At 38.5% G+C, this 14,624-nt stretch overlaps 2 protein-coding genes across 2 annotated transcripts; both read right to left on the reverse strand.

Annotated features, from left to right (window-relative positions):
- Positions 1-898: 898 nt before the first annotated feature.
- LOC117914541 (early nodulin-75-like) lies at positions 899-1,996 on the reverse strand. Its single transcript, XM_034829891.1, has one exon. The coding sequence runs from the start codon at positions 1,994-1,996 to the stop codon at positions 899-901; it is 1,098 nt and encodes a 365-aa protein (XP_034685782.1).
- Positions 1,997-8,125: 6,129 nt separating this feature from the next.
- Positions 8,126-14,497, reverse strand: LOC117914542. The gene is made up of 4 exons (XM_034829892.1): positions 14,491-14,497; positions 14,255-14,393; positions 13,624-13,732; positions 8,126-8,281 (listed from the first exon to the last, which is right to left on the reverse strand). The coding sequence occupies exons 1-4, from the start codon at positions 14,495-14,497 to the stop codon at positions 8,126-8,128; spliced, it is 411 nt and encodes a 136-aa protein (XP_034685783.1).
- Positions 14,498-14,624: the final 127 nt, after the last annotated feature.

Raw genomic sequence — 14,624 nt, forward strand, 5'->3', positions numbered from 1 at the left:
TATTGTCCAATTACTAATAGGACAGATCATGTCTCTCTGTTTCTAAACTAACATGTATCGTAATGTGGCCTCATAAGGAAGGTTAGGAAGATGGAGGATTTTGTGGGAAGCGACCAGAATCAGATGGAAGAGAGATAGCCCTGTTGACCTAATGGCTGTAATAAGAGAAGCGTGTGGATTTATGGGACTTAACTGATACTAAACCTGTATGATGCTTGGAGTGGTGTTTCTTTCATTTTGTTAAGAAATTATGGCAGCATACATGCTTTCAATTGAGTGCATCAGAGCATGCCACTTTCTGACTGATAATGAAACTGTCAGGTACCTGGCCTTGACTAAGCTCAACAGCATCACATAAAAAGAAGCTTTCATACTTAGATTACTGTTTAAAGCTTTTGCTTATTTGCTTTCTTAATGCCATTATGACATTATTGTTTCAATTCTGCTAACGATTTTCGAAGTTCTGGGCATCTACTGATTGCATCATTTTATGAGAAGTTGCATGAGTTTATGTATCCTGTTATTGCTCCTTTGCGATTTCACTGCTCACGGGACTAACCTCTCCATTCAGTCGAAATGAATTGTAATTTCTTTACTGGTAGCAGTAGTACTTTTCATAGCAAAGATAATAGTAAATATGAAATATAAATAGAAGGAAATCTGGATTGTAGATAGCACTATAAGTAACACTCAATATTCACTACATAATGAAATAGACAGTGTTACAAAGGTAGAGAAATCTACAATGAGTACTCATCACCATTCTCAAACAGAAACATAGCAGCGACTTATACATAGAACCTATAGGCTCGCAGGGAAAGAGTAACATGATAAGTGCACAGCGGGTAGCAGCTCTTATTTTACGTATTACTCAAAATCTCAAACTAACCAAAGTCACTCAGTTGGGATGGGTAGGAGATGGTGGTTTGTGGGGTGGCTTCTGGGTAGGAGCTGGTGGCTTCTTTGTTGGAGTTGAAGGAGGCGTAATCTTCTGAGGTGGCTTGTATGAGTCTTCGGCACTCTCTGCAGGAGGGTGCCCAGGGTTGTGACCGGAAGGAGGTGGCTTCTGTCCCTTTGGTGGTTTGCCTAATGGGCTTGGTGGCTTGTGCTCCGGGAGTTGTTTCTCTCCCTCGAGTAGGTTTCGAGTTTTGTCAGATGGCTTGTGTTCTGGTGGTGGCTTCTCTCCCTGGGGTGGTTTGCCGAATGGGCTTGGTGGCTTGTGTTCGGGGAGTGGCTTCTCTCCCTGGAGAAGGTTACGAGTTTTGTCAGATGGCTTTTGTTCTGGTGGCGGCTTCTCTCCCTGTGGTGGTTTGCCAAATGGGCTTGGTGGCTTGTGTTCGGGAACTGGCTTCTCTCCCTTGGAAGGTTCAGTTGGTGGCTGCTGTTCCGTAGGTGGTTTCTTCATCGGTGGCTTGTGCTCCGGGAGTTGTTTCTCTCCCTGGAGTAGGTTTCGAGTTTTGTCAGATGGCTTGTGTTCTGGTGGTGGCTTCTCTCCCTGGGGTGGTTTGCCGAATGGGCTTGGTGGCTTGTGTTCGGGGAGTGGCTTCTCTCCCTGGAGAAGGTTACGAGTTTTGTCAGATGGCTTTTGTTCTGGTGGCGGCTTCTCTCCCTGGGGTGGTTTGCCAAATGGGCTTGGTGGCTTGTGTTCGGGAACTGGCTTCTCTCCCTTGGGAGGTTCATTTGGTGGCTGGTGTTCCATAGGTGGTTCCTTCACCGGTGGCTTGTGCTCCGGAAGCGGCTTCTCTACCTGGAGAAGCTTACGAGTTTTGTCAGATGGCTTGTGTTGTGGTGGGGGCTTCTCTCCCTGGGGTGGTTTGCCAAATGGACTTGGTGGCTTGTGTTCGGGGAGTGGCTTCTCTCCATTGGGAGGTTTAGTTGGTGGTTGGTGTTCCGTAGGTGGTTTCTGAAGTGGGGGATGCTTGGGGTAGTCAGCAAGAGACGAGGTAGTGAGAACCACCAGTCCCAGCAGCAACACTAGCAAGGATGTGGAAGACATCTTTGAGTTCAGGTTGAGATCTGTGTAAGGATAAAAGATTTAGGTGGCCTTTTATAGAGGGCTGGACCCAACCCCATATGACACGTGTCATGCACTCATGGCGACACATAAATTCTATGGAACCATTTGGGTCCTACCGAATTGAAGTTGCAAAGTTGGACTATTGAGGTGTGATCACAACTTTTGTCCTTATTGCTTTCTCTGCGGCCATTTCACAATTTTCTTTAGCATCATTTTCTTGGCTAAATAAGCGTATTATATTTGTGGCAGACTGTCCACGTGGCATAAACAGATATATTATAATAATGTAGTATGCTTTTCTTCAATGGAACATGACACTCTTCTAAGTCTTGTTTCAAATACTGTACAGGATTACGTTATACGTTGCTTGTTCCAAGTCAAAATTGGTGGGCAAACGTTGGCCTTTTTTCATTTTCCCTAAGATTAATGCTCACCTGGGATAGGCACTACATGATTTATCTGCTCTTTTACTGTAAAGTTGCTTTGTGTATGAGTTACACCTCCCCTGCACACCCTCAACATTTGTTGCTCTGTTTTCCTTGTGTCCAGACGAGGATATTAATTGGAGGCTGACAAAACGACTGCTAGCCAAGGATTTACAAGGTCCTGGTTTGAGGCTTCCGCGAAAGTATTTTTGAAAAGATACACATAGAGATTGCGCGTTCGGTGCAATGCAACAATGTGAGCCATTCTGAAGTTTTTAATTTCAGATTAATGAATGCTACAAAATTCTAAGAAGGGCCGTTTCCAAATATTTGAGTTCATTTATCCGAACATCGGATAAGTAATGATCATAGATTATTATCTGACGTTCTTATAATGGTTGGCATTATAAGAGGGTATATGCTTCTTTCTCTAGCCCCTCCTTGAAGGGAGGAGAGACAATGTGATCTGTAATCTTTGGGCTCAGTTCAATACTAAAAGATATGTGCAGGGCCCTTGTCATTTTATATTTCTTCTAGAAGGTTTGTTCTGGAAATCTTTCACAGAAACATATCTTTTTCTTCTCTACGTGATCCGGTTTGAAAGTTGGAAAAATGGGTCCGTTAACAAGCCACCGAGTTGAAAAGTTGGAAAAATGGCAACACCGCCAACCTTTTGTATTCGATGGTTAAATAAAAGGTCACTGGAAGTGAGATCCCTTTTGGCCTCTTGATTTTCATTCCAGCATCTCTATGGCCTGATAAACATCAAGAGTCAAGACATGATAATGGAGAGAAAGGATATTCAAATTCCAGTTCTGACAACATGATTTTCTTTGCTGAACAACCATATTATATTTGATCAAGAAAGAGTAGTGCATGTGGCCAGGATCAAGACATACATTAATTTCCACATGATGAAGACAGTTTCTGAGAGTTTCTTCTAAAGCTCTTGCGCTAGTAGGTTTTTCTTTAATTGCCATTAAGGATGCAGTTAAAATTGACTTAAGATCCTACGTGATATATTTTTTTAACAAAACTATATTGTATATAATATTTAAAATAATGTTTGATTCGTTGTGGAAATATATTTGTAAGGAAAGTTGTTGACAATTTAATATAGTATAAGAAGAAAAAAGTTATCAACTAGCTAGAGAGGAGTATGTAAAGTGAGGCTCACGATTCAACGCGTAAATATAAGATATTTTAAAGCTCAATAGTTATGATATCTATTTTATTTTTTGTATCTCATATATTCAAAAGATATAGTAAAATGATTTTATATATATATATGAACATAGTTGATCGTATCATGTTAAAACCTATCGATTGATTTTTATCTTTATTTTGTATATTAGTAATTAGTATTAAAGTTTTTACTAATATAATAACTAATATAAAAGTTTTTTCTAAAAGAGTCAACAGAGTAAAACACTTATTGTAAAAAAAATTCAAAATATTTTTTTTTTTTATTCAGAGAAAGCTATATATTTTACTTTTTCTATTTAGTAAAAAGTTTATAATAAGTCATAAAAAAAATTAGAAAAACAAACAACCTAAATTCTGAAAACAAATTATTTTCAATAAAAAGCCAAAAAAAAAAAAAATACACCATCTTAACTAAACAAGCATATATTATATTTGGTTAAAGAGTAAAGCGTATATGGCACACATCAAGGAGGAGAAACAGAATAAGTGGAAGACAATGAATTGTGATAAACAGATATATTATATTCATATAGTACTAGTGACTTTATCATTTGCTTTTATCCAATATATCATCACTCTTTCTTCTAAATATTTTGGAGGATAATGGTACATGTTGCTTGTTTCCAAGTCAAAATCGGTGTCAAAAATCAGCATGATACGAAAGGATTGGTGAAAAGATTCACATAGATGGTGCTTTGTGCAATGTAGTCTTGCTCTAATTCAACAGAGTGGACCATGTTGATGTATTTTAAATTTTAAATTTTAAATTAATGCATGCTTCAAAGTTTTAACTAGATGTCACTTCCATGAATTCTTGTTCATTTAATTGAGCACAGGATAGGCTATCAAACTTGAAGTAATATAAAAATCCCTTCATTACTGTAACTAATGAAAGATCATTATCTGCGCTTGGTATTTTGCCAAGGTATTTGCTGCTCTTTCTAGCCCTGTCTTACAGTTAAGGACAATGTGATCTAGTTAACCTTAGAAGTTATTCCATGTCAGATACAAGAGATCAAGGACATTATCTTTGGGCTCAGTTCAAAACTATAATATATAGGTGGGGTGGGGGCCTATATCATTTGCATATCACCACTATTGGTTTAGTTTGGAAGGTTTCTTCTGGACGATTTCTATCTGGAAACATTTCAAAGAAATATATCTTTTTGTTCTCTTGGTGACGAGCAGCGGCAATCAAGTCTGTTGACAAACAACCGAGTTGAAAAGTTTGAAAATTGGTCACAGCCCACGTCCATGGTTAAGGAAAAGGTCACTGGAAGTGTGATCCCTTCTGGGCCTCTTGATTTCCATTCTGGCATCTATATGACCTGATAAAAATAAATAAAAAATAAAAAAACAGAAGAAAAGCGGCACCCGGGTTCATAGTAAGCATCAAGACAGGATACTGAAAGAAGGGAGAAAGGAGATTGCAAGTCCAATCCTGATAAAATAATCAACAAAGAGTATCAAAATGGGGCCAACATAAAGACCCATTGAGGTTAGCAGATGGCATGCCATTTTTCTCCTTAAGTTTTCCATGATTAGGCTTGAAGTCAAAATTTCACACGTAAATTTGTATTTCTACATTTCCCACTGAGGATGCCCAACTTCAACTTGAGTTAGAATAACATTGTGTGATCTTATCTGGCCTTCAAAATTTACTGTGAAGTGCTTTCTGCGTGTGAAGATTCAGAAAAGCACCAAGGGAACATGTATGGTCTGCCTTTTTCTGATGTTATGTTTGTCTCTAATTCTGTTCACATTGCTTGTATGGAACACACTAGTATTTCTAGCTTCACGGTAAATGTTCACATTGCTTGTATGGAACACACTAGGATCACTTTTTCAGGTTTAGGGGGATACAAAAGGCTTCATATTGGGTTCAATGCTTTTAATGTGTTCATTAGACAAATCTGAATTATCATATGCATTTAGATAAGAACAATAATGTGGTAGAAATAGCACTCAAGCGCTAGAACCGCTCAAGCACTTAACTAGCGCTTGAGCGCTCATATAGAATTTGCCAGAATATGGAAGAATATTTTTTAGATAATCATGAAAATTGGATTTGGAAACTTTAGAATATCAATCTCCTTCGGCCTAGAGGTTTATATAAACCCTATTATAACCCTTTAGGGTTGAGAAATTCACCAAGTGGTTTACCCTAACTTGTCATACCATACCTGATCTCTCATCAAGGAATCAAAGTGTTTAATCTTTGGTTGTTTGAAGACCCGCATCCCTTCAACAAGGCTAAGGTGTATTCACTAGAACAATTGAAATTGTTGCATTGCGGACATGAATCAAGTTGCAGGTTCTAGAGAGTAAGTCTTTAGAATAAAGCAGACAAAGAAGCTTTGAGGTCTTAGAACTTGTGGGTTTTATCTCCACAGTTAGTGTGAGGGTTTTCCACATAAAAATTCTTGTGTCTTTCTGAGGGAAGAAAATATCGCGATATTTCGGCGATATATCGCCAAAATATCGTGTATCGAAGGGTTTCGACACGATATTTCATGGAGAAATATCGGTCCGGCGATATTTCGGGATTTATCGCGAGAAATCAGCGATTTTTCACGATATATCGGCGATTTTTTCCGATATATCGCGTGGTCAACGCGGGTCAACGAAAGTCAGCCGTGCTACAGTACCCGTCAACACGCTACAGTGCTGCTGCTACAGTGCCTCCCCCCATTTCCTTCCTTGCTGCCGAGAGGATTTGAACCCCAAACCAAAAGGTTTGGGGTTCACCCACATACCACCTGGGCTAATTGCCCTTTGTTAAATAATATGCAACCCATATATATATACTCAAACTCATTATATAAAGAAAATATAAAAATATTTTAAAGAGCAAATTAATTATAATTATTTTGTAATTAAATGCAGAGTTCATAGACAAGCAATAGAGAATGTTTCCACCTCCTTACCAATTAACTCTAATACCCAACTATCTTGGAAAACCAAAATGCCTACTATCAAGCTTCTAACTTCCAGTACCATTTCAAAAATCTTCCTACTCCTAAACTCCTTACCAGTTGAACGAACATCTATTGAACCTTGGTTTCTTGTTAACAAACTAGATCAACCCCTTGAGACCTTATCAATGACTTTATTATCATATACTTTTCCTCATCATTTGCTCCTTTGACATTCCAAGACAGGATTTTTAGCTCCATCATGCAACCTATGTTGGATTCTAACTGCTACTCTTGTAGCCCTTATCCTTTTTGTTGAGCTTTTATATTTGACTAAGCATCCCAACTTGCTGAGGTCCCTCTCAAACCAAGATATCAAAGTTAACTTCCTCTTCACCCCCAACAAAAAAACAGAAACCCCTCTCCTTAGCCTGCCACACAAGAGAAAAGATCTTTTTTTCAAATCCAACAACTGGCATTCTTGAGAAACTACTAAAATTTGCCAACTTACAAGATATACAATTGGAGGAGTGCTCCTCTACCAAACAACTACTAAAATTCACCTCAAAGGTGACCTTTTCCCCTGATCTCTCCCCGGCCTCCATACCCACTCACCCTTTCACAAAATTTTCTAGAAGTTCCACTATCAAGCCGTTACGGAGAACCATCCTCAACAAACTCCTTTGACTAATGTGAAAAACCCCACCCAAGACCATCTTCCAAAAGTCAACTTACAAGATTAGCTATAATCTTGTGAAGACTCGTTACCTAATGGGTAAAAAATTTTAAATTCTATTAGTATAATTCTTTTTAGGCACAAAAGCTGTGAAAATAGCATTGGTGCTCTAATTAATAACCCCATAATTATTAAGCAATAAAACAACTTTTAATAAATTCTCTTTCACCACATCCCACCAATCCTAATGCAAAAAAGCTAGGAAAAAGTCATCATTGCTCTAAGCATTTCTCCTCTCTAGTTGAAAGACTGCTTTATGAACTTCCTCTTTGACAAAAGGACAATCCAACCAATTAGCACCATTTTCCAAAATGAGAGACCAATCCCCACTCTTCTATCCTCTAAGGATCTTCATATAACCATTAATGCATTTCTATACCAGCTACTATATATCGGGTTTTGGGCAAGTCCTATAAATTGGTTTTAGTAAGATTTTTAATTACCCTGTTCTTTCTTTTTAGTTGATAAATATGCATATAAGTAGTAATTCACACATCAGAAAAGATTTTGCTACAACAAAATAATTAACATGCAGATAGTGACTTCTTGATAAGAGTAATAGCTTAAGGGAGGAAAATGAACACCTCCAGCAGCCCCAAAGTGGTAAGTTCCTTCAAATCCCATGTTGCTATTATGCATTTCTTTGTGTTTTGGCATCAGCCCTCTTAATTAATTCACTATCCAGATTCTCAAATTCCTCGGATTCTTCCCTTGTTCTTGTGGAAACATCTGCATCTTGTCCTTGCATTGTTATGGATTGGTGATTATCATTCTTTGAGAACTGTGTGGCAGCTGCTCGTGCACCAATTATGGCTGCAAGGAGACCTTATAGTTTCTTGTCTTCAGCAGCTTTAAAGCCATCAAAGCAAGAAACAAGTGATCCTGGTTTCAAAGAGAGAGGATCTTGTGGTTCTGGAAGCAGAAACTTGACAGGTAACGGAGCTTGAACAGGACGAAGACCCCTAACTGCTGTCTCATATATCTGCAACAATTTCAAGGAGAATAAGTAATTAAAAATCAGTCACTCTATTGCATTAGTTAGACTTGCTTTCAATGCGATAGCAAAGAAAGAATCATAAATGAAAAAAGAAAAAATAAATGAAAAAGAACAAAAAGGAGAGGGAAAAAAAATGATGGGTGCTCAATTTGTACTTTTCTTTCCAGGTTATAAATGTAGGGAATTAAACCGAATTCCTAACCTGTGAGAAAGAAAAATTAGAGAAAACACACGCCAAAGAAAAACAATTACACGCACAAGACAGTATTTACGTGGTTCCGCAATTTGCCTACATCCACGGAGTTGCAGGGATATCACTATTATCAAGGAAGAATACAGAGTACAACCACAGCGGCTACAATATTCTCTCTATATATATAACATGGCAACCCCACCACATTAAAAAAACCCTAATTACAAAACGTGGCTCCACAATGGGCTAAACGGGCCCAACAGGCCTCAATAAATCTCCCATTAAAAAAACCATGCAATATTATTCGGGTCGGGTCGTCAAACCGGATCAAACAAAACTAGGCTCCACAAAGCCCAACAAATCTCCCACTTGGAGACTAGTCCAATCACCAACATCAAACCCCTATCCTCCAAGAAATAATCCCTCATCCCTACAACTCATCCTCCTGTCCTCAAGCTAGAAGACCAATTGAAGCTGCACACAGCTTCAACTTCTCAATAGTGACACCCTTAGTCAACATGTCTGCAGGGTTCTTAGATCCACAAATCTTCTCAAGTATTACCAGTTTATCCTCAACAAGATAACGGATAAAGTGGTATTTTATTTGTATATGTTTCGACTTTGAATGAAAAACCGAATTTTTGGCAAGAAAAATTACACTCTGACTGTCACTGTGTAGAATTCCCATCTCCTGTTTCTAACTCAATTCATCTAAGAAACCATGTAGCCAAATCATCTCATTTCCAGCTTTAGTTGCTGCAACATACTCAGCTTCTGTAGTAGACAAAGTAACAATCTTCTGTAGATTTGAAGTCCATGATATAGCTGTACCACCTAAAGTAAAAACAAACCCAGTAGTACTCTTTCTACTATCAATATCACCAGCAAAATCAACATCTACATAACCCTGCAGTTTCAAACTTGCACCTGTGAAGCAAAGACATGTATCTAATGAACCCTTCAGATATCTTAAAATCCACTTGACTGCCTCCCAATGCTGCTTTCCAGGCCTACTCATGAATCTCCTCACAACTCCCACTACATGTGCAATGTCTGGCCTTGTACACACCATAGCATACATCAAGCTGCCAATAGCTGAGGCATAGGGCACCTTGCTCATATGGTCCATTTCTTCTTCTGTCTTCGGTGACTATTCTTTGCTTAGTTTGAAATGACTACCCAAGGGTGTGCTCACTGGTTTAGCTTCATTCATGTTGAACCTGCTGAGAACTTTTTTCACATACTCTGACTGTGAAAGCTTCAATGTACCATTAGCCTTGTCTCTAATGATTCTCATACCAAGGATTTGCTTTGCAGCTCCCAAATCCTTCATTGCAAACTGTTTGGACAATTGCTTCTTCAAATTATTAATCTTCTCAATGTCAAACCCTGCAATAAACATATCATCCACATACAACAGTAATATGATGTAAGAATTGTCAAAGGACTTAACATAGCAACAGTGATCAGCTTCACATCTCTTAAACCCAATTCTATGCATAAAATTGTCAAACTTCTTGTACCACTGTCTAGGAGCTTGTTTAAGGCCATACAAGCTCTTTCTCAGTTTGCAAACTAGATTCTCTTGTCCCTGAACAATGAACCCTTCTGGCTGAATCATGTAAAGGTCTTCCTCCAAGTCACCATGAAGGAATGCTATCTTCACATCAAACTGCTCAAGATGTAAGTTTTCTACAGCCACCATTCCAAGTACAAGTCTAATTGTTGACATCTTCACAACTGGAGAAAATATCTCTGTGTAGTCAATGCCCTCCTTCTGCTGGAACCCTTTAACAACTAATCTGGTCTTGTAACGTTTGCTACCATCATGCTCATTCTTTATTCTGTATACCCACTTATTGTGCAAAGCCTTCTTTCCTACTGGCAATTCAGTCAATTCCCATGTCTGATTCCCCAACAGGGAATCCATCTCATCCTTCATGGCTAACTCTCACTTGCTTGAATTCTCATCTTGCAAGGCTTCATCATAACACTCTGGCTCACCACCATCAGTCAATAGGAGATAATTTAAAACAAGTGAATAACGCTGCGGAGGTCTAATGTTCCTGAAAGATCTGCGAATTTCAGCTACAGGTGTACTCAAATCTACCTGTGAATTTACATTCTCCTTATCTTCTTCACCCCCTTTTTGGACAGTACTTTCATTCAATTCATCTAAGTTGACAAACTCAGATTTCTTTTGATCTATCTTTGTAACATCTGACACTACAGTTGACCTGTCCTTGTACATAACCTGTTCATTAAATATCACATTTCTACTTCTGATGATTTTCCTGTTTTGTTCATCCCAAAACCTATAACCAAATTTTTCATCACCATAGCCAATGAAAAAACATATTTTTGACTTTGCATCAAGTTTACTACGAGCATCAGAATCAATTTGAACATAAGAAACACAACCAAAAACTTTTAAATGTGAAAACTTCACCTCTTTACCGCTCCAAACCTCCTTAGGAAGTCTGAACTCCATGGGAACTGATGGTCCTCGGTTTATCAGGTAAGCCGCAGTGCTAACAGCATCAGCCCAAAAAGTTTTTGGTAGTCCAGCATGCAACCTCATACTTCTAGCATGCTCATTGAGAGTTCTGTTCATGCGCTCAGCCACACCATTCTGCTGTGGTGTCCTAGGAATGGTCTTCTCCATCCTAATTCCCTGTGTAGCACAATACTCACTGAACCCTCCATCTATGTACTCTCCTCCATTATCTGACCTCAAACATTTTATTTTCAAACATGTTTCTGTCTCAACCATGGCCTTCCACTTCTTAAAAGTTTCAAATACATCAGATTTATTTTTCAGAAAATAAACTCATACCTTTCTACTTGAGTCATCAATAAAAGTGATGTAGTACCTTGAACCTCTTAGGGATGCAATCGGAGAAGGCCCCCATAAATCAGTGTGTACTAGTTCCAATTTTTTAGCCTTCGGTGTCCTGCCAGTTTTCAAGAAGCTCACCTTTTTTTGCTTTCCTAAGATGTAACTTTCACACATGTCAAAATCAATGAACTTCAATTCTGGTAGTTTTCCTTTTGACAACAACATCTTCATCCCTTTCTCACTCATGTGACCAAGTTTGCGGTGCCATAGGCTTGTATCAGTACTTGCATCAGCAACTGCAATTGTGTCTCTTGGACATGAGGTCATATACAGAGTACCAGTCTTCTTTCCACGAGCCAATACCCTAGCTCCCTTTGTAACCTTCCTAGTACCATCAACAAATAGTATTGCATGTCCTTCATCATCAAGTTGTCCAACAGAAATCAGATTCCTCCTCAAGTCAGGAATATGTCGAACCTTCTCCAGTAACCAAACAGACCCATTGGGCAACGATATCTGGACGTCTCCCAGACACACAACATCCAAGGCTGAACCATCAGCCAAATACACCTTACCAAAATCACTTGCAACATAATTCTGTATGATTTATCGGTGTGGAGTGGTATGAAACAAAGCTCTTGAATCCAAAACCCAATCATCAAGTGGACTGTCTACCGCAAGAAGTAATGAATCTTGTACCTCTTCTGTTACAACATTAGCAGAATCATCTTCATTCTTCTTCTTAGGGCTTTTACATTGCCTTTTAAAGTGACCTGTTTTCCCATAATTCCAGCATTGTATTGTTGGCCTGATCTAGATTTGCTTCTGTTTCGATTAGAATTTCTGGAATTTGATCTACCCCGATTTGAATTTATGTCATTACCTTTGCCTCTTGTCTCAAGGTTTAGGGCAGAACCAGATCCTGAGGTTTCACCTGCATCTCTTCAGCGAATCTCCTCAGACATAATTAAATCACGTATATCATTGTACTTGAGTTTTTCCTTTCCCGTAGAATCGCTTACTGCCATCCTCATTGCCTCCCAACTGTTTGGCAAAGAAGCCAAGACGATCAGAGCACGAATCTCATCATCAAAATCAATTTCTACAGACGACAATTGATTTGTAAATGTATTTAATTCATTCAGATGTTGTGCTACTGATGCATTCTCTGTCATCTTCAAATTGAACAATTTCTTCATCAGATGCACCTTATTGTTTGCGGACGGCTTTTCATACATACCGAATAAAGCCTTCATCAAATCTGTTGTGGTCTTTTCCTTTACAACATTATGTGCAACAGACCTAGACAGAGTTAACCTAATAACTCCTAGAACCTGTTTGTCAAGAAGCGCCCATTCCTCAGCCTTCATACTCTCAGGTTTTGTCCCCAAAAGATGCAGATGCAATTTCCTCCCATAGAGATAATCTTCAATCTGCATCCTCCAATACGCAAAGTCTGTGCCATCAAACTTTTCTATTCCAGACGCCTTTCCTGCTTCCTTTGCCATTGCTCCCACTCAAACCTAACCCTAGGCTCTGATACCAGTTGTAGGGAATTAAACCGAATTCCCAACCCGTGAGAAACAAAAATTAGAGAAAACACACACCAAAGAAAAACAATCACACACACAAGATAGTATTTACATGATTCGGCAATTTGCCTACATCCACGGAATTGCAAGGATATCACTATTATCAGGAAAGAATACAGAGTACAACCACAGCGGCTACAATATTCTCTCTATATATATAACACGGCAACCCCACCACATTAAAAAACCCTTATTACAAAAGGTAGTTCCACAATGGGCTAAACGGGCCCAACAGGCCTCAATAAATCTCCCATTAAAAAAACCATGCAATATTATTCGGGTCGGATCGTCAAACCGGATCAAACAAAACTAGGCTCCACAAAGCCCAACAATAAATACATTGGTACCCGCGCATCTCAAATGGTATGATTAATTTCTGCATCAGGTCAGGAGAACTAAGTCCATCAATATACTAAAAAGCAAATATACCAAAAAGCAAGCAAAAATGTTTAACCATCTTGAGTGTCAAACTCTCCAAGAAACTATCTACTTTTAGCTGAATGAAAACACATGTCTGTGGTTGCTCACAGAGCCAGCAAAACTCTGTTTGCGCTTCTAGCCTTACCTACAAATAGAGTTTAGGTTATCCAACCAAAATGGAGATACATTACACAAAACAAATTGTACCTAATCAGTTTACGAAGGGGACAGGGGGAAGTAAAAAGCAAAAGTAAATTTCTAAGATGCCCACCCCTTCAGGTACCTCCTTCCAGCACGCCAGCTCTTCACATTTAACACAACCAACTACTTCAACACAACCTGTGGCAAGAATAGAGTTTGTTGGATTTATTGTAGCATGCCATACAGAAAAACTTAGCATTTCAGTAAGAATAAGAATAAGAGAGCTACTTTCCACTAAAAGACGAATCACCCATCAACTATTGCAAACAGACAACAATGTGGATAACAGGTTTTATATATATAGTTAGATAGAGAGAGAGAGAGAGAGAGAGAGAGAGAGTCAAATAATAATAAAGGACATAAAAATATTTCTTTGAAAAAGACTAATTAGAAAGAAGAAACAAAGAACCCACATGAAATCAATTTAGATAAGAGAAATACCTTCAAGAATCTAGTTCTTTTTGCAAATTGCAACTTAGACATGGAATGCCACATATTATTATAAGGTATCACAAGAGATTATTGCTTCATTTTTTTTCTTTGCAAATCAGTTTTAATAAATATAAACATAAAAATATAAGCATGTACACACACACGCAAACACATTATGTGTGTATGTTTATGGATATGTAGATATAGGTTTTTAATAATAGAGCATGAAAACATATCTAGTAAGAAATTCCAAAAATCCAAAACCATTAGCAACACCTTACAGTCTTGAAACTGGGTAATGTTCTGGAAACTTGAGGTCTGTTATCCCATTCACAGCATAGATCTCCCTGTAGAAATTCTCCATTGCTTTGATTGTGTCTGAATCTGGGACCTTACTAGCAGCATGAATCCAGAGTCGGCCTTCATAAAACAAAAACATGTATATTAAGAAATATCCTTGTAGAACAGTAACATTTTTGCCAGCATGCAATTCGTGTTAATAATCCTTGGTTCTCACCACTCATTGTACACTACAATGTAAAGACCTAATAAGCCCTAATATAGGTAGGTGTCTGTGCAGAGAGAGAGAGAGAGAGAGAGAGAGAGAGAGAGAGAGAGAGAGAGAGAGAGAGAGGAGGGGGGTGAAAGGAA

This window comes from Vitis riparia, chromosome 5 (genome assembly GCF_004353265.1).
Source record: "Vitis riparia cultivar Riparia Gloire de Montpellier isolate 1030 chromosome 5, EGFV_Vit.rip_1.0, whole genome shotgun sequence".
Classification (NCBI taxonomy): domain Eukaryota; kingdom Viridiplantae; phylum Streptophyta; class Magnoliopsida; order Vitales; family Vitaceae; genus Vitis; species Vitis riparia.